This window comes from Scomber japonicus, chromosome 10, assembly GCF_027409825.1.
Source record: "Scomber japonicus isolate fScoJap1 chromosome 10, fScoJap1.pri, whole genome shotgun sequence".
In the NCBI taxonomy this organism is placed as follows: Eukaryota; Metazoa; Chordata; class Actinopteri; order Scombriformes; family Scombridae; genus Scomber; species Scomber japonicus.
This window is the reverse complement of record NC_070587.1, coordinates 19,496,222-19,521,360: the sequence shown is the minus strand read 5'-3', so window position 1 is coordinate 19,521,360 and position 25,139 is coordinate 19,496,222. Positions and strand designations below refer to the sequence as shown.

Below are 25,139 nucleotides of genomic sequence, written 5' to 3'. Positions count from 1 at the left end.
AGAAAAAAAAACGAAAAAAAAAAACGTCATTGACGCGCAATCACATTCAAACACACTCGCCTGTCAGTTTATAACTCTCCTACTTTCTCTCTCACACACACACACACACACACGCGCAGACACTGACACACTTGCGCACACAGACCAAACGACGTCCAACACACAAATAGACACCCACACATACACACTTTTTAAGCCCTCGCCTGGCATCAGCTGTCACACAACCTGTCTCGGAGAACTAAGCAGAGACAGACGCTGTCAACTTAGAGTGCCTCAAATGCCCACATCCAGCCAGGCAGAGGAGAAATCAAGTCTGTCTCCCAGTATAATTTGCGCTAATCCTTCATGGGAGATAGTAAAGTCTATGGCATATCTGCCTAATAGCATCAGTCACCGGCAGGTTCTAATCTCATATTTAGACCCATTTCCATCACGGACTGACGACAAAAGCACCAGCACAAAGTGTGATTACCTTCTTATTTTTTACATTTCTGCATGACTTGACTCCTGATAATGATGGGGAGGATTTTAAAAACACGGGTAGTAAAAACTTAGGAGGTTCTTTTCTTAGTGGAGGAAGAAGAAAGTCATTTCATGCAACTACAGAAGACAGGTGGACAAAAAAAAGGAGCAAAGTAAGTGGAGAACTGTATCAGGAGAAAAACAGTGGAGGTAAAGAGAGTGAAAACCTTTCAGTCAAGAGCATGCACACACACACACACACACACACACACACAATCACATTCACATTTACACATCCTTATGCACACACTCACACTCACACACACACACACACACACACACACACACTCCTTTTCAAAGCGTTTACAACCTGTGGTGTTTGTCCTGCTCTGCTGGCTGCTTTACCACGTGCATTTGAATGCCGACTGGAGTGCATCCCTCTCTTTCAGACAGCACCATAAAAGACGACACACACAATGAGGGCTCTTTTCAGCCGAGTGGGGCAGGGGGGGGGGCGGAGGGGTAGGGAAGCACCTCCAAAACCGCCACAGCACTTCAGCTCACGGGGCACAATGAGGTGCTAAGCCTTACTGAATAATAAGAGATTATTCATAAAGATGACAAACAGAACAGAAACAAACTATACAAAGTGTTGGGGATGAAAAGTCCTTTAGTTGCAGCTTTCCATCTACAGAGTGTGTGTTGTCTGCCTGTGAGTGTGTGTGTGTGTCTCTCTGAGAGTGACCTGGCAAAAGGAGGGAGACAAAAAGAAGGGGAGGTAGCGCAAGGATCCTAATGAAGCCGTAAATCAGAGTCCGATGAGAACAGACTCTGAAGGAGGATCACATCACTGGAGATCAATGCAGACAGCCACACACACACACACACACGCACACACACACACACAAACACATTTACACACAGAAGAGAATAAAGACGAGAAACAGGCAGACGCAAACACATGCCAGAATTCCCAAGTGAGGCCGACTTATGAAGGTGCAAACGAGTACATGAGCATAAGCACACACATTCATTTTTACACACACACACACACACACACACACACACACACACACACACCGTGACACACACTCTCATCTACAATCTATTAAACTTCACGCTGTCCCCTCTAGAACCCACCCATGGGCTCGGGAGTCCCACCTCCTTGTTCAATCCCGCTCGTCTGAATAATATCGGCCGTGATGAATGGCGCCATAACTCTGATATCCACAATCAATCTCTGCTTTAAAGACACATCCATCTTCTGTAATGCTGATGGTGGAGGGGGGGTTGGTAGAGGAGACGGAGGTGGTGGGGTGCTCATCTGACCCCCTAGTAGGAGGGTGAGTGGGTGGGGGGGGGGGGGGGGCTCAAGGGTGCTGATGGGAGGCAGGCGGGTAGAGAGGAGGGGAAGGGAGCCACTGAGTGATGTCTGTCAGCTCACATCTGGCTGCAAAAATAAATGAGGCTTATGAAGACAAATGAAAAGGGGCTGCCTTCCCAATCCCCCACCTCCCTGACACACACTCACACACACACACACACACACACATATACACACAAACACACGCAGACAGCCAAAATGCAAAGACAGGGCCGAGCAAGGAGGTAAAAAAAAGACAAAGAAGAGAGATGAATAGGCTAAATGTGCAAGGTATGAGGAGATAAAGGGCATTCATTAATGTAATCATGTTACAAGGATTGAGCAGATACAACTCTCTATGCATTTATATAATACTCATTCTCCATGTAAACACTGATGTTGTTGAATACACACGCAGCATCTAGATGAGCTGAGTCGTTCATAGGTGCCAAAATATGTTTCCCCAAGCATTTGCAGGGTTGTATAGCTCCATCATTTATGTTTACACTGAACTTACTAGAAAATTGCAAGTAATTAAAATCTTTTATAGCTAAAAAAAAAGGCTCTCTGCATGAAAATCAAGAGGAAAACAAAGATATCAAAATGGCCACTGTGACTGAAACTCACTGTGTGACTGAAGCATTGAGCTCATACCTTTAGTTGTGTGTACAGAGGAGGGGGCAGGGAAGGATTTAGAGGGCTTGGGGGGGCGGGAGGGGTGTTTGAAGAGTGAACTATCCATGACCTGTTGGAAAGGTCACCTCTCAGTGACACCGCCACTGAATATTCCTCTTAATGATGTACCACGTCTTTTAACCCCCGCAGACAAAGCAAGGAAACATTATACTGTCAGGAGGGCTCTCCCACGTCTTCTTCTCTTTTTTTTTCCTTCTCTTTTTTTTTCCGCCCCCCTCACTCACTCACTCACTCTGTCTGCTCACCAGCTCGTGCTGCCCCGAGTTGGATTTTTAATTATTGAACAGAGAATTTCATCCAGAGTTTTTCAGCTGCTCTTCAGGGCAGTCTGATCTGCCAGGACCTAGCTGGATTCTGACTGTCTGGTATTAGAAAGCAAAAAGTATAAGCGGGCGGGCACAGTTTTCAAAGAAGAGTGTGCATGCAATATGTATAAAAACTGTATGTATAGCATGCATTTACATGACTTTGCATTGTAATGGGAGAAAAACGTCCATCGTAATAAATTTCTATCAGGTCAGAGGTCAAATAACTTTGCCAATGGAAATTTCCACATATTTAATTTTGGCAGCCGCTGAAACTTTGTGACTTTTATATGATTTCATAATATGAAGTTTCCAGATAAATTATGCTGATTTAACTTAATTGTACTGTATAAATGTTTTGACTAAAATGGCGCATGACAAATATAGCAACAAGGCCTGCTTTTTTTTTTACACTGCTAAGTACACGTAAAGAGGCAGACTATGGTGTTAAAAACATAGCCTCTTTTAACATTTAATCTGGCCTGGGTGCGGGGAAGGGGAGGGCACCCAGGTGAGATAGTTTATTGATTCTGGAAGTGGCTGGGATGGAGTTAACCCTAGCTGGGGCTGATGATGGGGGTCGATGAGGGGTTCGGATGAAAGGTGAACCGATGATGGATGAGAGGAAGCTGGAAATGGAGTGCATGCGGTTAGGTAAGACATTAACACAAAAAAGTTGTAGATAGGCATGCCATGACTGGACTGACACAGCTTGCTATTGTAACTGACACATTGGTTACAACAGGCGTTCCTGTGTACAAGCTGTTCGGCAACGTAATGCGTTCTTAAACGGGCCCCGAGCGATCAGCGCCGTGACCCCGCGGACCTCCGACTGGGGCCCGACCAGCCTGGAAAGCTGTAATCTCTCTGTCAAACAACTCTTCAGTAGCAGGTATGGAGAGTATATGTGTGTGTGTGTGTGCGTGTGTGTGCATATAAATGTTTCCAGGCCATGAGGAGATAAAATGAATGAAAATGACAGCAAAGTAAGTAAAGAATGATATGGGGAGGGTGCTAACAGCTACATTCTTAGAGAGGAGATAATAATAACGACCAAAAAAGATAAACAATCTTTAACCAAATCAGCAACTGTAAGAGAAACAACCTCTTGACCCAGAGGAACATGACACACACACACACACACACACACACACACACATGAAAGAGTGTAAATTCAGTGACCCACATGGAAAGGTAAAGTTGTTGCATTAGATAACTTTCAGCACCTAAACTTCAGGACTAAAATATTAATATCATCATTGGGTGATAATCTTATGAATGACTGTATTAAAAACATTCTAGCTCACTAAACTATCAGCTTGAAAGATACACTGGTTTTTAAATGCTCTCTCAATGTGATTCATTTTTGCAGATATTACTGTAAGTGGTACTGACTTTGGCTTTAAGGTATAGCAAGTACCTGCTCTCAGTGGGGCAAGCCTGCATTCACACACACACACACAAACACACACACACACACACACACACACACACACACACACACACACGTACATGAACACAGAGCAGCTGTGAGTACAGGGAAGACAGAAAACATTACAGAGCCCTTTTTTTGGCACTAGGCAAAGTGAGTTGGGAGGGTGGAGGTGGTTGGGGGAGGCAGAGAGGAGAGAAAACGAGGAGGAGAATGAACGGTGGGGCGGGCTGAAGGAGTAGAGAGATGAGGGAGCGAGGGGAGGGAGAGAGGAGAGGGAGGGAGGGTTGAGCGTTGGAATGAACTCTCTCAGGCTTTGTGGTGCACGTTTCCCAAGGCCCCCGCCTGGCCCCTTTGATAAATGACACATGTCATTCTGTCAGCTTGTGACACTGCAGCTGGGAGGCCCTGTGATGTATGGCTCTGCTGAAAAAGGAAATCAACTTTTTTCCCTTCTCTCTCACTCTCCCCCTGTTCCTGTCTCCCTCTCTCTTCCCTTCTTTCTCCCTCCCTCCTTCACACAGCCCTGGCTGAGTGCATGGCCTTTTTATATGAGGATTTAGGTTTCCTCTGGTCCAGTAAGCTCCCACCGCCTCCCCCAACCCCCCACCCCACAGCAAGGGACAGGCATGCAAGCAGCCAGGTTACTGCTGGTTTGTTCTACCGTGCATACACACACACACACACACACACACACACAAATGCACACACACAGTGACACAGCTATTATGATCGTGTAGAAAGCCGTAACCCGAGGAAAAGGGGGCAACGCAGCATCGGAGGTGGATCCAGGATTTATGGCTAAAAGCCGAGGAAGTAAACAAAGTACGCACTTTTTAGTAGGCAAGGGGGGAGGGTGGGGGGGCAGGTGGAGGGAGGCAAGATTCCGGTTGGGCAGGATGGCTGGTGTCTCCCACTGGGTCATCTGTCATCCATGTGTCTGACTGGAGGACGAGCACACACAGCTCTGGAAACATCTCACATACACACACTCACACACACACTCCCACAGGAACTGGGATGAACTAAGAAAAGTATGCCACACACACACACAAACACAGACACACTCACATTCACACATGCACAGTATAGATGCAGGCAGATAAATATTCACACTCGAAAAGAGATTTCAGAGCAAATACCCGCACTATCAATCTTCAAACGGTGAAAAGAAAAATGAAAACAAAGACGCAATGAGATTTTATTTCACAGGGCAAATGAGTCCAGCCAATGAGCTGCTCCCGTGAGGCCTGCCCTAAGCCTCCCTTCCTGGCAGATTAGCCTATCACAGCATCCCACTGACCCCTCCACTACATGCGCCGCCCACGCAATGGGTGAGCCAGCATAAAGAAGACCAATCTCTCTTTCCCTTCCACCCCCCCCTCCACCTCCCCTCTCTTGCATACACACTTTCTTACTCTTACTCTAATCATATCCTGGTTCTTTCTCTTCCTCACTCTACTCTACTCTCTTTCCCCCTCTCTCTCTCTCTCTCTCTCTCTCTCTCTCTGTATCTCTCTCTCTCCCTCCCTCTCTTTACACCCCTCCTCCCTCTCGTTTCTCTCTCAACGGCTGACCTGTTATCAGCGCTCTGGAGATTTAACGGCCAAAAAAAACAGCCGAGCGTGAGTCAGGCGTGACGGAGGGACGTTTCCCAGTGTCGCCTCTCAATCTTCATATGATCTCTCTCACACACACACACACACACACACACACACACACACACACAATCTGCACGTTACTTCAAGACAAACACACTGATTTGGAATCAAGAAAAATGTCTAAATATCATCACTGGGGATATCTCTCAGTCTCACCCGGTAATATCATGATGAGGTGATGGATGTGTTGGTATGAAATCACAGGAATGAGGAAAAGGATTCAGGCCATTCAGGAGGCTGCGTACACACTAATGAGTAAGAGTTCACTATGTGTTGCTATGGGGACCAGGGTTACTTTGACTAAAGGAGAGCTAAAGAGTGAGAGACACAGAAAGACACAGAGAGAGAAGGGGGGGGGGGGGTGCTGCATGAAAAGGAAGGAGAAGTTGGTGAGGATCCAAGAGACAAAGACAGAAAAGAAAGAGTAGTGTAAGTAATATCAATAAATCACTTTACCTATTTATTAATTTACTAAAAAATGACCCTTTCTAAGTGTTGTGTCCGCCATTCAAAGCTTGTTTAAGCACATTTAATAGGAATGAGTCATTTTGATAGGATTTAAAGGCAAGGAAACAATATTTTGGGTGTTATTATAATTATCACCACTACTATTATTGTTTGTTGGCTGAGAGAAATTTAGTATCATGTAATTCTGGTTAAAACACAAAATGTTTGTAATTTTTAGTGGCATGAAAATCGGCAAATTAACACCGTAAATATCTGCTATGTGTGACTTCCAGTCCCTAAAAATATCTACGTCTGCTGTTAAAAAAAGGGTTCAAATCTACCTAAATGAAATATAAAGCCAGCTGAGGAAGAGAGGGAGAAACTGTGAGATGGAGAGAAAGAGAGCAAACAAAAAAACACATAGGAGAAGTGCAGCGATGGTCCAGACTGCGGCCACCTGGGGGTCACGACCTGCCTACGACCCCGTCAGATGTGCACTCTGGCCGGAGTGGGAGTGAGGGGTGTGTGGGGGGAGGTGGGGTTGCATGAGAGGTGGGGGCGGGACAAATAGGCATCATTAGAGCTGAGTGATGAGTGGTGACCATGACGGACTATTGCAGGGTAGAGCTCCACCGCAGGACCAACACTGCATTTATAAATGCCAGGAGGCCTTTACAATGCCGTCAACAGCACCCAAGCAACAACTGTGTGTATGTGTGTGTGAGTGTGTGTGTGGTTGGGCTAGTGGGGGGTTGAACCACTTTTGGTATGAGCCCCCCCCTGTTAACAAGCTGCCTCTGTGACCCACAGGATATTGCTATACACATGTAGACAACAAACACATTGAAAACACACAGCGCCACTGCTACTGGGAGAACATTCCGACCACTAATGTCCATCTACATACATAGTGAAGCCACTGTAGCCATTTTGTTTTTGTTTAGTCTCCGTTTTGCCCAAAGTTTGGTTTGAGCGGTTTGATTTTCTCTTTTAATCACAGCTGGAGGAGAGGAAGAAAGAGGCATGAGGAAATGAAGGAAGTGATGTGACAAGAGGGGCAGTGTGTAGAGGCAGGATCCTGGGAGTGTGCGGTTGTGTGTGTGTGTGTGTGTGTATGTGTACGAAGGCAACACTGTTGGACTCCAAGGTCAGCTGATAAACACCACATTCACAATTTAAGAGCCGAGAAAGGTGGAGAACCTGAAACCTCCGCCCCCCCCCCCCCCCCACCTTCCTCAAATCCTAGTCGAGCATTCACCTCAATTAATCACTGGAATTGTTACACCATGGTAATACCAAAAACAATCTCCATGATCACATGCACAAACAAAATTTCAAATTGCTATCATCCATCTCACCTGCCCCCTTTTTTAAAGCACGGGGAGAGAAGGTGGTGGTGGTGGTGGCGGGGGGGCGGGGTGCAGTGGATGGGTGAACCAGTCATTGGACCTCCCTCTCCGTTCTAAAAGGCCTGGCCAGCGAGATGATGGTGAAAAATTAACGGCAGGCAGCCAAACAAGTAAAGGCGCCAGGGCGAGGGGATCAATGCGCGGCATCCGCGGCGGGAGCAGCTATGTAAAACACTTGCCTTAAGTCAGCCGCATCCGGTTAATATTTAATCCCTCCATCCATCTCCACAAAGAGCATTTCCCTTTTAGCTTTAGCTGCCGTTTACTTTGATTACACACAACCGTTTGGGGGTGGGGTGGGGTGTGTGTGTGTATGAGAGAGAGGGGGGGGCAAAGCAGGAATGATAAGAGAGCATGGTGGGTGATTTGCATGGGGATGGAAAATATTCTCAGGTTTGATAATGGCTCGGAGCAGTCTAGTGCCAGTGTGAGACAGAAGAGAGGAGGTAGGCCTGAAGAAAGAATGAAATAAAAAAAAGAGAGAGAGAGAGAGAAAGGGGGGATAGGTTAGGTTTGTGATGAGGGGAGGAAAAAAAAAAAAAAAAGGTGATGTAGAATGGAACTCAGAAAAACAAACCGAATTTCACTCCGAGGGGTTGCCTTATTTAAAACAAGAGATATGCAAATAAAGCAGGAGTAGCGAAATAACACTGATATTATCTTCCCCGGTTATTTTCTGTGGCAAATGATTTCTAGGGAGGAAATCCAAAACTGTAACTCCCAAGTGAACATGCAAATCCATCTGCGTATTCCTGGGGAGCCTTCTGCAACTCACTCTCATGTTGCTTTTTTCGCGTTGCTGTTTTTTGCTTCTTCCTTCTACTGATTGAAGCTTCTCATGTTTATTCTGCGCTGGCACCGAAAAAACTGCATTTATTACAGAAGCCAAGTAATAACTACACAGTGTCAACAGCGTGGCACATGAGCACATAATAACTTGAAAATTCATAGAACATATGTGCCTGTAAGGGTAAATTGTATGGGTTATAATTAGAAATAAGGGTATGTGACAGAAAATCTAACACTAAACTTTATGTCTACCTCTCTATTAGTTAGTTATATAAGCTCCCTATCCCTCTCTCTCCACTTTGGCTAACTGAATACAAGTCTTATACACATAATACTTTATATTATACTTTAATTAAAGTAAAGGGATGTAAAACTGCATGCCACCGCACTGATTTAAACCCTAAAAAAAAAAATGCAGAAATTATGGCATATGGAGAACACACCTTAAATTTCCCTTTTTTTCCTCTTTTTTTTTTTTTTTTATTTGCTGCAAAGCCAGAAGCCTGCCGACCCCAAAATGTGCACGTCAGCCAGCGGGTTTACTGGAAGGGAGCCACTGAGATGAGCAATGGCAACTGTTCATTTTCTCACTCATTGACCTCAACTCCCTACTTTACAATGAGGAATAAAAGCGGCCCTATATTAGCCAACAGAGTGAGTAACAGAGGATCAAGGGAACAGGCATCTAGGTTACTCTGCAGCCGGCATTTTTTTTTTTGCAGAAGCACACTGTACAAATGCACCCAGACACACACACACACACACATGCACACACACATATCAGTGATGTAATGACAGGGCCTCTTTTTTTAACCTGCAGAACTGAATTAAACAGCATACTGGAAGTCTTTTTAAAGCAGTGACAATCTGATGGAAGTGCTATGGAAGTGATATGAAAACATATCATTAACAGGGTTTTTACTTAGATTGGTAGTTGTGTTAGCTACCATTGTGTAGTCAAACCATTGTTTGCAGGTGTCATTGCATCTTTCTGGTTTGGGCTACCACTTGACAGCAGAGCGGTGCTACAAACTGTAGGTCACACTTTAAATAAACGGTCAAAACAGGACACCCACCCCCCAACCCCCCCCCCACCCATCCACCTACAGACACATCACCATGATCACTAATACGCAGAGCTATTGATCAGCGAGCGTCTGCCGCTGGGCTGCCATTTCAAAGAGGGAGAGAACCGGGGCTGCAGGGCCTGTGACAACACTGACAAGGGTAAAGTGTTATTTCTCTCGCACGCCGACAGCTGGACATGGGGTGGGAGGAGGTTGGGGGGGTGTTGTTGGGATGGAGGGACGTGTGTATGTGTGTATGTGTGTGTGTGTGTGTGTGTGTGTAAGTCGGGAGGGTGGTAGTGGTGGTGAGGGAGGGGGCATTCGGCCGGCCGGGCAGTAATTCTTAATTGACACCTGTCAGGATAATGGCGGCAGTCACAGCTGTTGCGGGAGAATTTGTCCATCGTCCCGTTCATCTGTCAGCTCTAATACCCGTCCTAAAAGCTGCTCACCCTCCCACACCACCCCTCCTCATGCCATCCTTCCACCCCCGTAGACCCCCACCCAGAAACACCACCTTCTTTGATGCTGCAGTTAGGGACTAAACATTGCTAGCAAAACCCTGCATCCATTCTTCTCCCCTCTCTCTCTCTCTCTCTCTCTCTCTCTATCAACAGAATGTACGACAAATAATGCTAAAACAGACCTATTTCTTCACACTGCTGCATGCAGTCAAACCATGTTGAGATGATTCATTATTTGGAGGAAAAGCAGCTCCCAAAAAATCAAGAATGCGCAGTTAAACTCTTACACTCCTTCCCTCATTTGTTTCCCTTTCAGTTTTTCATTTCCTCTACGATCTCCACCTAACTCTGTCTGATGAGGCACAACTGATATGAGGAGAGAAAAACAGGGAGCGCAGTTTAAAAAAGAAAAAAGAAAAAAAAACATTTTTTTTCATCCCCGTTTTTCTTTCACCCCATCACCCACCCCCCCACCCCCCCTCCTCTCCTACCACTAGAACTTCTCTCTCTTTTCTCTTTGCTTTTGAGTGGCAAAAAAACGAGTATTTATCTAGAAGAGAGGGAGAGATGTGAGATGAGAAAGACGCTGGAGAGGGGAAAAGAGCAACAAAATAAAGGGAGAGGGAGTGCCGAGAAATGAGTGGAGAGATGAGAGGTGCGTGAAAGAGACGGAGAGAGAGAGAGAGAAAAAGAGGTAGAGAGGCAAAGAGGAAGAAGAGACGGAGGAGAGGGAGGAGTGCGCAGGGGTTGGGTGTCCCTGGATAGGGCTTTTGCTCTTCTGTAGTGGGCCCATCTCGTTTGTCTTGTTTGTTTGTTGGCATCAAAGAGCTGCCTCTCACTCCCCCTGCTAACTGATGTAATGAGTGGGTAAGCTACATGTTTTTTTTTCTGCGCTGAGGAATTCAAATACTTATTAGACAAAATATTCTGTAATTGCTCATCTTTTATTGATAGAAGTAACATGTTAAATTTGGCTCTAGCAGACTTTCCCATAGCCTCTCGAGGAGGCACGGCACTGATCAAGAGAGCAAATTTACCCTCGGCAAATGTAATACTTTACTTAAGAAAATTTGAGATGTCAATTTTTGTGCCTTAAATGTTGCACGACTACTTCTCTTGAAACGCTTCCCCTCTTATCTTCCTCATGTCTTAAATTATCTGCCGGAAAAAAACGGGAAAAAAAAACACAAAAAAAAAACGAAGAAAGCACAACATATCAACACATTTTCATTAATGAGCTCTTAAGCCTTACATCCCCACTGTGGAGCCTTAACAAAATGTAATTACTCAGCACAACACAAATATTACATAGTAATTAAGCACACTTAACAAAGAGCAGATAACAGCACCAGCGCTGTGTTTATCAAAGCTTTAAGTCCAATCTGAATTTCACGAAAAGGTAAAAAAAAAACAAGTTTGTTATGCTGCTGCAACATTGAAAAATGAGAACAAAAATTCTTTATTTGGGGGGAAATTGTTTTTCTATGGCAGTCAGGAGTAAGACTGCTTGTCAGCCCAGTCCCAGAGGGCTGCTTTCTATCTGTTTCAGACTTGATTTTCTCAGACTTGGATTTTTTCTTTTTTGGATCCCATGACTTGCTGCTGTTTTTATGTGCTGCAAGGCAGGCAACAAAGCACATCTGGCTGCTTTAATGATATGATTTCCCATCATACTAAGCCACCTCCATTATGACCTCCCACAGAGACATGCTGGCTGCACTTAAGCATTAGGTGTAGGTGTGTGTGTGTCTGTCTGTCTGTCAGTCTGGCTGTCTGTGTTTATGGTTGACGGTGTGTGTTTTTGTGTGTGTCTAAAGTGCGGCAAAGGCAACACACTGCTAGTGATGGCAGCAGCGTGCCCTCAGGGCAGCTTTTGTTGAAAATGCCCCAGAAAGAATCAGAAGGAGAGAGGGAGAGAGAGAGAGAGGGTGAGAGAGAGAGAGAGAGAGAGAGAGAGAGAGAGAGAGAGAGAGAGAGAGAGAGAGAGAGAGAGAGAGAGAGAGAGAGAGAGAGAGAGAGAGAGAGAGAAGGAGGGGCATTACTGTTGATGTGAAATATATCCTTATCTGTGTGAACAGAAAAAGTTTAACACACGCCGCTTAAACCTCGCTAATACCTTCCATTTCATTATATTAGATATTCATTAATAATCAATACAAAAAAAAACCTTTCATGTTGATCTTTCTACTATTTCATATATGAGCTAATAACACATTTATGGTGCCTGTGCAAATAGATAACATTTTATGAAGATTATAAAGGCAGTGGATGCATGTAACTAAGTAACCAATGGGCACAAACACAAACACAAACACACACACACACACACACACACACACACACACACACACACACACACATAGGGGCACTTGCAGTGACTCGACGCATTAGAAGTGCAAGCTGAGCATGTTTGACCTTTGACTGGCTCAAATCCCAGATGTAAATTTAACTATTAGTTTCGGAGGGTGGCGCTGGAGCAAAAGTGGCTATCGACGAGGTCGATCGATGCCACCTGCTAACGGCACCGCCGCTCCAATTATAGTAACCTCTAGCCGAGCCCGACCGCCAAACACACACTCGCAGGGAACGCCCAGGAAACATACAGTACAAGTGAAGGAGGGAAAAATAAAACTGGCTGCGGTGGATCAATATGTGTTCCTGCTCTGTCTGATATCCCTCCTTTTGATTGGGAATAGTGAACAGATATGACAGTCAGAAGTGAGAAATATGTGGGGCTGCTGTTAGGAGGTTGTTTTCCTGCTCCTGTGGGGGGGGGGGGGGGGCAGACAGGCCATCTGAAGCAAGGCCCTGCTAAAGAGGATGACTAACATGGCATGGTTACCGTTACACTCGTTCAAGTTATTCATTCCGGGAAAACTAACACCGGTCAGTGCTAAGCTACAAACACACACACACATACACAAACACACACACTCTCTTTGCCTCTGTCTTTCTCCCCTTCTTCTCTCTCTCACTCTCTCTCTCTCTCTCTCTCACTCACACACACACACACACACAAACATGTACACACTTTTTTCATTGAATTCTAACATAAACTTCTCACTTCTCAGAAGCCGTGGAGCCTTTAAGCCATCGGAAGTTAAGCTGCTCCAACTTTCAAGCCAAAACACTAGTTCCTTTGCTGAAAATTAACTTTTCATCAAAACAGGACTGTTCTAATTCTCAGGAAGGAGAGTGGTATTAAAATCCGGCAACATTATAAGTGAAAAAATACACACACACACACACACTCACATACAGGCAATACACTGCTGTACTCCTCAGGACGTTGGTGTAGACAGACGGGTGGGGGGCACATAAATCTCAGTATACTGATTATTTCGAGGGGAGAATATCACATAACAGCATCGTCAAGAAAGAGCACAAAGGTCGCTGTGTAATCTTAGCTACCCTGGGCATGCAAAATCATTAATCCCTGGGCACTGTGATTCTCCAGCTCGGAATAAACTGGAGGCCTTCAGCGAAGCGGCTCCAGTACCGAGTTGGGAGGACGTTCACTTTCATGCAGCCAAACTACGTGGAGACCGTGTTATGATGTGGTGGTGATTTACTAGCAGAGCTGCAACACACGCAAAAGTGTAAACACTTCAACAGAATGTCTATATTTTAAAAATGGTTCACGGGATTACTTTGGAGTGCTTATATATCAAGTGGTTAGAACAGCCCTGAGCCGTGTCATTAATATAAAAATAAATAAATCTCTTGCAACAGATGAAAATTTTCCACCCTCACATTCCATTCAAAAACACGAGGAAACTTTAAGAAAATGCCTGACACGAGAGCGCTATAATTAAAAAAGAGACCAAAGCAAAAAGGCAACGGTAGAAAATAAAAAAGAGAAGAAAGGGAGAGTGGGGGGGTTGAGATGTTTTGTGGCTGGTCTGGCTTGCTTATTGCAAGGTTATAAGAGTGGTGGCGGTGGGGGTGGCGGGGGCTCACTGAGGTCATTAACTGGCATTGTCTCTTGACGTGATTAGTCAGGTAGCAAAGTCCATTTGTCACCTGCACAGGCAAATTGAGTTGGTGCTGCACTAGGGGCTATGGGGACTGTATAATATCAACTTGATTACATCAAGGCAGCTGCGGACTTGACACCTTACTGAATTTGTCAGCATTAATCGTTAGGGCCTGTCACAAATCCATCAGCTCCACAGATAATTAGGGCTCTCTCTAATGAAGCCAACGGGAAGCAACCTTACCCCCACCACTCCCCATATATGCACATACACACATACACACACACACACACACACACACACACACACATAGCCTCTCTTATAATTAACCATCGTGCTCTGCAGAAATAAGAGTGACTATCTTATCTGCTCTTCCTCCTCGTCTTCCTCCTGTAAGACTATCTAACCCCGCCGTGGATGAAAGACGGCGTCACTCCATTCTGCCTTTTAATTGTTCCTGCCTTCCATCCTGTCCTCGTCACCTTTAAATTGAGTCGTTTAATGATGAAGTGAGGCTACAAGTGTAATAACACACACACACACACACACACACACACACACACACACACACACACACACACACACACACACACACACACACAGGAGCATGCATCAGTGCAGAAAGAAGTGGGGGAAAATATACACACAGTTGCTGATGCAGATTTTTTTAAAGCTTTTTTTTCATGGTTTTGCTGTTTGGATTTCTAAAGGGAAACTATAAAATGATAACAAGTGTAAGTGTAAGTTTCATCTGTATAAAAATGTGTCTCATATCTTTTATGGATTTACTGTAATCCTTGAGAAAATAATGCAATATCTAGTTTAGCAAAAAAAAAAAATGTTTCAAAATCAGAATTTTCTTTACTGCTGCAAAAAATATGAAAGCAGTGATACAATTTTTAGAAAAATTGAAATGTGAAGGAGAGCAAGCAATGCAAAAATGTCATTGTTATTAAAAGGCCATGATAAATATTTAATGTAGAGCTGCCCAAGAAATGTAATGTTACAGGAAAATAATTGTAAAATTTACACAACTGATTGTAATTCTCAATTGAAGAATTCACAATTACAACTTTCGCCGCTTCTGGTGTAGTGATATATTTTATGCAGCCTATGGCCTTGAATTACTAACACAAAAATGGTAACAAATAGTATTCTTCAAAAAGATACAAGGTGAGAGACAGAGAGAGAGAAAAAAAGAAACCTGTTGAGACAAGTCTGCTATTGTTTTAATTGTCTGAGCTCTGATTTCCATGCTCAGTCCCACCATGAGCAATTTCCTCTCTGAGCAGCAGCACAGAGAGGAAGCCACAGGTCAGTACCAGCTCCCAGTGGAGCATCAGGCTAGTCTGGATTGTATGTGTGTGTGTGAGTGAGTGTGTGTGTGTGTGAGAGTGTGTTAGTTATTTGTTGCTACTGGGAGCATGGGGTGGGGGGCGTTATCTCTGACCGACCATCATGTTCATGGAAGAATGGAAAACATCCCGTCTGCCAAGCTGTGATTGACCATTACAACCCATGATGCACATGGCACTCAGTGGACAGTGTAATGGATCAATGGTGTGTGTGTGTGTGTTAAAAAAACGTGTATGTGTGTGTTTAGAGAGAGAGAGGAGAGGGGAGGGAGGGGTCAACGGGATGTCATGTTTTCATGCCTCCATCTACATGCAGAAACCTAACAGGAGTCACTCTGCTCCCACCACGGCTGACCCTTTTCCAGAGGGATATTTCGCCAAAACAACAGCCGAAACTAACACACACACACACACACACACACAGAACACACACTCAGAAAAAGTGAAGTCAGCCTCGATATCTAAATCTAAATCCTTTCCTCGCAGTGTGGGCCAGAAATCATATGAACAATGCTTTGCTAGAAAGACAAGATGCAATGGGAGAAAGAAGTCAACAGCGATCACCGGTTGAATGTTCTCTCCATCCTACACTCCTTCTCATCCTCCTCCTCATCACCATCATCATCATCACCATCATCAGCAGCTCCCCTGCTTAAAATGATAAAACCTACTGAGTTCAAAGTCTTCGTCGGCTGGCCCTCCTGTTCGACCCGCTTTGCACCTCATATTTCAAAATCTCTTTAAAATTCTGTAACTGTCTTTTGTTCACTCCAGTTGTTAATGCCTAACTTCAAAGGCTCGGCCTCATTAGCACAGAGGTAGAAACCCCTGTCACTCATTTACATTTGTTTAAAGGCTGCAGGGAGACGAGAGGAAAAAGGGGGAGTCCAAATCCAAACCACTAGAAGTCAACCTTGTCGGTCCTCTGCCAACACCTGGTTTCATCAGTTGGTCACATAGCAAATATTATACTCCCCTCCAGCACTGGATATTGATTTCATTACTGGGCTGATTCTTACAGTGAGTGTGGGGTGAATTTGGATGGAAATGCGTATAAAAAACTCAACATTTATAAGTGAGAAGAAAAGGCATTCGAGGGGACCCAAACACCTGATTAAAAAAAAGAGTGTTTGGGTAGATTTCTCCTGTGATTTATTCAACACATACACCGTCTTTTCATCTGCTTTTAGTACTATCCCTTAAAAATAAAATGAGCTTATTTTCCAACATAATTCACAACTTTTTTCACCCCTTTTTGGATCCTTGTTGAGACAACAGGGGGTTGTGTGTTTGAGTGGCTAAACCTTCTAGAGGCATGCCTGTCTTCATGGAGGGATTTATTGATGTTTATCAGGGATGAATAGATCAAAGACTGCCACATGACAGGCGATCAATCACGCATCAAATCAAGGATGGCAATCCTCTAATAAAATAGAAAGAAAGGAAAAAACCGGCTCTCACCAGTTTTCTCCCCCTTCTTCCCCAGTCAATTATTCATCATTACTCACTCTTGAACCTCAAAAGCTCCCTTTTATCCCCCATAACATGCCATTTAGTTTATCTCACCATTCTTAAGAGAACTTTCCTGGCAAAGAAGGGGAAAAAAATTCTCAAAGTGGCATTGCGCAGATATGTGCGTCATTTGCGCAATTAGACACATTTAAAAGTGTGGTTCAGGGGTGAGTTGTGCGCTATGTTAATAACACAACAAATCTAATTTAAACAGAGTTGTAAAATAAATCGCTGCATGCAGCACAACTAACAAATGTGATGTGGATGGAGATATTTTCATTTGGCACATGTAAATAAAAACTACTTGGCTACTGGGATGGGAAATGGTCGTAATGGAGGGGTGGGTTATACCTGCTGATCGCCGCGGCTCTTGCTGCTTTCTCCTCGGCATAGTGACCGTCACTTTCCACGGTGCTTCTCATGCAGGAATTACAAAGAAATCAAGTCTGTCAGTTTTGAAAAATCATCCCGTTTTTCAGGGGAGGGGGTTTTGATCTCGGAGCTCAAGATGACTAGAATTATTTTTTCACACTGGCTTGGCTTTTTTAGACTTAACAGCTGGATCGGCTCCAGCGACGATAAGCTCAAAAATTACGAACGGATTCGGCCAGCTCCTGACACCTTCATGTCCATCAAAGATCATCTTCCTTCATCTCTCTCATGGCAGGATAAAAAGCAGAAGCAAGAAGGCAGGCACCTTGAAACCCAAGTTTTCAGTTCACTCCCCCGGAAAAAAAATCCCCCTAATCTCCAGTGCTGTTTGGAGGGGGACGATAGTTTGCTGCGCTTTTTACGCACACCAAAACTAAAAAATAAATAAACTCTGGCTGTAACCAAACAAATAAGTCCCGTGTGAGCGCACCGCACACCTCTGATAAGTAATGTATCCTTGTGTCTCCTTCTCTTCTTTTGCCAGAGACCTGAAAGAGAGAAAGGGGAGAGGAGAAAATAGATAGACAGGCATTAGATGGGTTAATGTCAGTCCCGTCACCACCACGCCACCTCAGCCCGGATCAAGCCTCACCAGTCCGGCGGAGACTTTTTCCTCCCTCCCCTCCTTCCTTCTTTCTCTCCCATTGAAAAAAAAAATAAATGGTACGACCAGCTTTCTCTCTTACCTACGTTTTAAGAGTCGTGGAAATGATTTCCACCGCTCATCTCATCGCATCTTGGACAGAGTCGGTTTTTTGGAGGGGTGGTTGATGCGGTGGAGAGGATATCACTTGAGAGAGAGGGGAAACAAACAAGACGCAGGCGCATCCAAGCTTCGCCAACAACAGATCAGATCGACATGGACTAAAATATTTGTCTCTTTAAAAAAAATAGCAGGAAAAGGGGGGGAAACTCCAGGGACTGATCCGAGGTCTCCCAAAAAAGAAAAAATGGAAACGCGGAGGATCCAGAAGCTGTTTCAGACAGTCTCAACTGATAGACAGACGCATCGAGTGGCTTTTCCTGCTACATTTTTACTCCTCCCCTCTCCACAAGCGTCACCCCTGACAGAGGAGCCTACCTGTCAATCTTTTTAATTGTCTTGTTTTCCCCCCTCTCTCTCTCTCCCTCTATCGCTCCCTTTGGTTACAAAAAAAACCGAACCTCCGACAAAGAAAAGAATCCGCACGGAACTTATCTGGAGACCAAACTAAAACCAAACTTACATGAACATGTATCACAAACTACTCAAGTACAATGTTGTTACAACTTACATGACATTTTTTATATTATAAAATCGTGGCAGTGACATAGCACGAGTTAGGACTTCGACTGCCTCTGGAGGTGGGACAGGGGTTCAATGGTTTAAAGTAGGGTGACACGATTTTTGGATAGAGGCTTCCAGAAGATGACAGTCAGGTGACAATAGATGATAACACTGCCACACGAAACATTACAAGAGGAGTGGAATGCGAACCACACACTTTCACAAATCGCTGATCCACACTCCGGTTACAGGTGTACATGTGGGCACAAACGTGTTTCGGCAACAGCGCTCTCCGAACAGAGACGCAAATAAACGGTAACGCGTATGCGCAACACGCTATGGGTTATTAGGCTATTTTGGATTTCTAAAGGTTTGAAAGGATCCCACGGGGTTGGCGTCGCTTTCGTGGGTGGAAAAAGGGTTGAGGATGTGTTAGGAGATGAGGATTGATTTGTTTCACCTTACTAGGAAGTGAGTGTTGTGTCCGGGAAGGGGAGGGACTCCGACGACAAGTCGGGGCGCTGCTGTGCTATTACAAGGCTGCGGCAGAGCAACGTTTTAATGCTTTATACTCGATTACGTGCATGTTTTGTTTTTGCTTAAGTAACTGTGAGACAAGCTGTAAAGCATCACAGGCTTTATTTGTTTTATTTAAACGCGCGTTTGGCCCGGCTGTGTTCGGCCCGATACGGTACGGCCTGCATAAGCAGAGGGACAGCCTATAGCGCAGGCTAATGGCTGCTGAGCTTATTACTGCTACACACGCACTTCAAGTTTGTCCGTGAACTTTGCCACATTTCGGAGCAATGTCCAGCCTGTTGTTGGTGAGAAACGGAAGGAGAGCGGTTTCAGTAATTGGCGGAGGGCGCAGAGTAACCGACGCACTTTCAGGAGTTCATGCGGTTGCGCGGCGCTTCATCATAGATATGTCCTACTCAGCGCACTTCATGGATTTTAAAGGATCCTCCATACCGAGCACTATGAAAAAGCTGGTCGTAACCAAGCTTAGTCCTAATTTCAGAGAGGCTGCTTCTATACAAACGGTTGCGGTTCCGACACCCGGAGACAAGGACTTGCTGGTGAGAAATCGGTAAGTAGTTATTTTGGAAAGGTGGTCAGAAATCTATATAGCTGCTACTGTTTCCTCCACGCGCCTTAGGAATAACGATAGATGACCCGGAGCGTGTCATGAGTCTATTTGCAGATCATTATTTGGTGCCGATCACCAGCTGTATGGGTGAGAAGTTGTAAAAAGGTCTCAGCTTACCTCGATTTACACATGTCCAGCACCTGCGATCATCATCATCATCATCATCATCATCACAAGATGGCAAAATACGTGAGGAATAAGCGCTGTACTGTAAATCCAAGTTCCGCCCTCTCTGCATTTGTCTATCAATCCATCTCGGCATCTCTCTCTCTTTCTCTCTCTCTCTCCCTCTCTCTCTCTCTGTCCTCCTGTCTCTCTACGTCACCAACCTGCAAAGAGAAAGTCATGGGGGGGCTCAGACTGGCATTAAGAGATGGAGATGATGGAGAAGGAGATGCAGTTTTACATGGCGCGGGAATTGCAGCATCATTTCTCTCATTCACAGCAGCAGAACACAGCAGTGTATTTACTGTTAAGGGAGAGTGAACCCACCTGAAGTCAGGATAACACACCGTTTATTCCTGGCAGCCTAAAAGATGATTAAAAAAAGAAGATAAATAATATAAAATTAGACATTGGCTCATGTAAGATTGAAAATACATGAATCAGTGCTGTTTTAAAAATAGTTGGATTCTATTTTTAATCCAAGCTGGAGGTGATATCTTAACCCATATTTTATTTGTCACTACATTATCAACTATATGTATGTCTGATGTGAGGTTAAATGTTATATTAGCCTAACACAAATGCACTTTAGGGTTTATTGTGGCATTTACTGCCAATAAAATTCACTTTTCCATGAGACTGAGTGTAAAACATTACATTAGTGACTTATTGTTTTGCAAGGCAGCGATCAGTTGCTTGTGAAATGAGACCTTTGACCATTAGGTTGTGAGGCATCACAGTCCCAGGATCTGTGAAGCTGTTTTAAAATAAATATTTGCTTGGTGGGATTCTGGTGCAAAACAAGAGCCGCCTCAAAGCGCCTTGCACAGCACCAATGCAATCTTAATGAAATATAAAATACGACAGTGTTAATTGAGGAATCTCAGAGTTAGAAACTGATGATTGAAACGACTGGAGCGAAAGAAAGGTGCACGTACAAGAAAAGATTTACGCTTTATTTCATTATTTTAGATTTGATTGATGACATCACAGTTCTTTTGAAAATGCATTCAATCCTCAAGACTCCTGATATCAAATCTGGTCCACGTGTTCACTTTTAGTCACAAATCTTAACAAATGCATGACGTCTATATGAGAGATGAAAGTGGCATCAAATTATATGATATGCTTTTATGTGATGTTTTTTTTAAACCTAACATATGTGAGCACTCGGTCCAAAATTCTACATTTTGTTTTAATTCATTTTCATGTAACAGTGCACTAAAAATAAATGATTTGCATAATTTTGAATATCATTTTTACCTATAAATGAAAAACACAAGCATGGATTAAATATTTCAAGTTTAATTCAGTATTCTTGTGTAGGATTGTTGATTCCTCACATTCATTTCATTTGCAACTATGTCACTGTAATGTGTTGGGCTTTCAAGTTCATTGTATGATATCATATTTTAAAGCACACTGTGATTGTGAAAGCTACGTTATCAGTTTTAAAAGTTTTTTCAAAGGTTTACGTTTGAACAGATTGAGACTTTATCATCACAAGTATCAGACTCAGTATTTTTAGTTGTGTGCATCCAAATAGTTGTAAGTTTTGTTGATAAGATAATCTTTCTCTTTGTGAGGAAGCTGATTCTATAGAGGTAAAGCAGTCGAATCAAGGTGTTTTGTTATATCATCGTGACCCATCTATAAACCACAGAAGCATTATCTACAGACTCAAAGTACACGTGTGACATGCACAGTAATGAGGCGCAGCGTGCATGCCGCTCTAAAAGACAGTAAATGATTTATTTATACATTCCTTTCTCACATATTTGTTTCCAACATGTTACCAAAGATGAAAACAGCCGTCTTCGTGTTGAGGCAAGAAGCAACTATCTAAGATTTTAAAAGTGCAGTTTGTTGTGGGTGTCTCTGAAGACAATGAATCATGACATCATGCAGTGTGTTTTGTGATACAAGCCTTTCCCTGTCAGTGCAGGACTGTTCTCCTCAAAAGAAAAAGGAATCATTGCCAAAACAAACCAAAGCGTCTCTGCCCCATACAGACGTGTCTAGAGAAGGAAGTCTTGACCTTCGGAGAGGACTTCAGGAAATATGTGCTTACACTAATGACCAGATAAAAGATATTGTGAATTTTCTGTATGAATTTTGTTCATCACCTCGTAATATAACAGTTTTATTTTCTCACCTTTCAACCCATGTTGTTTTTCTCTGATTGTATTTCAGTTTTGTGGGGATCAACGCCTCTGATATTAATTACACTGCAGGCCGTTACGACCCATCGGTGAAGCCTCCCTTCGATGCCGGATTCGAGGGGATCGGTGAGGTCGTCGGCCTCGGACTCAGCGCCAGCTCCTGTTACACCGTCGGGGACACCGTGGCCTACTTCGGCAGCGGCGCGTTTGCCGAGTACACTGTGGTGCCAGCCAAGGAAACTGTGCCCGTCCCCTCCGTGAAGCCAGAGTTCCTCACCCTGCTGGTCAGCGGTGCCACAGCCTACATCGCCTTGAAACGTCTGGGCGACCTGGCTAAAGGTGAGACCGTCCTGGTCACAGCGGCTGCAGGAGGAACGGGACAGTTCGCCGTGCAGTTTGCCAAACAGGCTGGTTGTCACGTGATCGGGACCTGCTCATCCAATGAAAAAGCCGGCTTCCTTAAATCCATTGGTTGTGACAGGCCGATCAACTACAGCGTCGAGGACCTGGCCAAGACGCTGAGGAAAGAGTACCCAAAAGGCATAGATGTGGTTTATGAGTCAGTTGGAGGCAGCGTCATGGAGCTTGCAGTGAATTGTTTGGCAAATAAAGGCCGGCTGATTGTGATTGGCTTCATCTCGGGGTACCAGACTGCATCGGGGATCCCAGAGTTCAGAGGTGGAACACTACCAGTCAAGCTGCTCCAGAAGTCAGCCAGTATGCGGGGTTTCTTCCTGCCCCACTTCATCAGTGACTACAAGGAGGCTCTGGGTAGCATGACGCAGTTGTTTGCCAAGGGGAAGCTAGTGTGTGAGGTGGACCGTGGGGATTTGTCACAGGAGGGGAGGTTTGTAGGTTTAGAGTCGGTCTTCCGGGCTGTAGACTACATGTATGCTGGAAAAAACCTGGGCAAGGTCGTGGTGGAAGTGGCACCACCCTCTGTCAGTAATAGTAAACTGTGATTTAACTGATTAATTGCACTAAAGAAATCATACTTGAACTGAAATGATTGTTATATTAAAAATGTAAAATCAGAGCTTTAATCATTTTTAATGGTGATCACGCTCTTTATTTTTGTAATATGATTGATATGGCATTAAAAGTAAAGCTGCATAATGCTTCACAAAGCAACTTTATTTTCTGCTATCATGACTTTGAAAACTGTGTGCAATAAAAAAGTGATTGTTTTCTTGTTTATGTGAGGGTTCAGCTCTTCCTAATTTGCAAGATAGAATCTAATATAAAAATATCAGAAAATTAACTCATAACTGTGCATTGATAATAATATTGCACAAATAATCAGATTAAAACCCAGAGACAGTATCCGCTGAAATTACTTACTGTAGATCTTTTTCTTTTTTTTTACACCTTTTCTTAATCTTTGTACCTACTTTCTGTTACAATTCCACTTCTGAAATTATTGTAGATGTGATGCCATAATGTTCTTCCTTTAAGCACTCTCAGGCACTTTATCTACGATAAATGTTTTATGATAGACTTCATTGTTTTCCTAATAGAGGCTTACATTGGTATGTGCTTGTCAAAAGTGAGTGCTGCTCCAGGTGTGCTTGGTATTTCATTGCCTGTTTGTGGCTGACAGAAACAGCATTCACACAATCAATCTTTTCATTCACATGCCCCGAAGCTGCACATAATAAAAAAAAATTAGTCCAGCTAACCAGGAGTTGGACTAGAAAATGCCATTACGTTTCCCCACCGCAAGTTTAAAAAAAACACGTATAGTGAATGTATTGTGGAATGCCCTTTGACATTTTTTTTTCCATTTCCATTTTTTTGTATTTAATTTAGTTTTGGAAACAAGAAAGAAAGCATACGTTGGGAAGTTTTTCCACATGGTGGACCATTACTACATAACACCCAGAGAGTATCACTGGCATACACAAGATAAGAGCTAGTGCTGCAATTTTAAAAGCCTCAATATTTGAAAAGTTTTCAGGATTTCATTGGATTATACTTTTTTTAAGCTAAGCAGCATATAGTAACCCTGTTTCTTACAAAGCCAGTCCGTGTCGTATTAATGTACTGTATGTCGTCTAAAACAAACACCTGTTCCTACCTGGCAGGGAGGGCTGTAGTCTTCATGCACTGTGAACATGTTATTTCCTCATCCAGGTGGCCACTCAAAATATAACCCAGTGTGAAATACGTTACAGGTGTGACCCCAGCATGCAAACCTGCTACCTTCACCAGACGGTGCAGGAAATCAGAAACACACCAGGCCAAGGCCATTTTCAATCCATAGTGGAGGAAGTCAGAACAGCAGTGAAAGTCTTCAACATAGAAAGTGTCATTTTCATATTAAAATATGATGATTACCAGTTTTTTTCAGGCTTATAATATATTTTACATACACAATTTCCTTAGTTAATTATCAAGTCGAAGTTGTGCCTCTGTGATTTTGTTCACAGCCTTCCATGTGTTTAGTCATTTTTCCTTTGCTGTCCCTCCAAGTCTTTCTAACCTGCTTAGATTCACTAAATTAAAAGTATTAATTGGGAGATTTCTGATTTTGGTCACATTACAAACATGCACATGATCTGGAGCGGCTCATGCCAGATAAAATTTGTGACCCCTGAGATGTACCCCTGAGTTTGTAGCTGTAGAAAATGATTTTGATTTGAAGTGACTTTCTTTAAAAAATATATAATTAAATGCAGAACAATGCATTGAGCTCATGTGACCAAAAGAACAAAGCAATCATTAAATTATTACAATCACCTCTGTAACACCACTGTTCGCTCAGGTGTTATGATGCAAAAGCAAGCTCTTACATGTCAGCCACACAAAAGGTGAGAGAGGTGATGATGCACATGGATGTTTAGATGAATTTAGCATGCTTGAGTACTGTGCGCATCCATGTTGCACAGTGATGAGGAGGCCAGGTTTAGCGTCTCTTCAATTAACAGCAGAGGTCTCGTCTCGGCGTCCTCCAGGGCCTACCTGTACCTCCGCTGATTAGTGAGCAGTCACAGCCCCAATTAGAGAACACAGGAACCTGGAGAG

The 25,139-nt window shown here is 43.8% G+C and overlaps 2 protein-coding genes across 2 annotated transcripts in view; one reads left to right on the top strand and one right to left on the bottom strand.

The window, feature by feature from the left end:
- The window catches only part of LOC128365745 (teashirt homolog 1-like), a 36,119-nt gene extending 17,117 nt beyond the window's left edge, over positions 1–19,002 (bottom strand). The window contains exons 1-2 of the mRNA XM_053326310.1: positions 18,062–19,002; positions 17,291–17,859 (exon numbers count right to left, since the gene is read on the bottom strand). Of these exons, the coding sequence (XP_053182285.1) occupies positions 17,291–17,330 (40 nt within the window). The 5' untranslated portion in view covers positions 17,331–17,859; positions 18,062–19,002. The remainder of the gene's footprint in view (positions 1–17,290; positions 17,860–18,061) is intronic.
- A 157-nt stretch (positions 19,003–19,159) lies between these two features.
- LOC128365746 (prostaglandin reductase 3-like) lies at positions 19,160–23,312 on the top strand. The gene is made up of 2 exons (XM_053326311.1): positions 19,160–19,728; positions 22,147–23,312. Exons 1-2 carry the CDS (start codon positions 19,445–19,447, stop codon positions 23,075–23,077), a joined length of 1,215 nt encoding a protein of 404 aa, XP_053182286.1. The 5' UTR covers positions 19,160–19,444; the 3' UTR covers positions 23,078–23,312.
- Positions 23,313–25,139: the final 1,827 nt, after the last annotated feature.

Excerpts from the sequence above, each read along its gene's own strand:
- LOC128365746 (XM_053326311.1), top strand. The coding sequence starts at position 19,445 with ATGTCCAGCCTGTTGTTGGTGAGAAACGGAAGGAGAGCGGTTTCAGTA. Across the intron at positions 19,729-22,146 it reads GACTTGCTGGTGAGAAATCG|TTTTGTGGGGATCAACGCCT; the intron begins GTAAGTAGTTAT and ends ATTGTATTTCAG.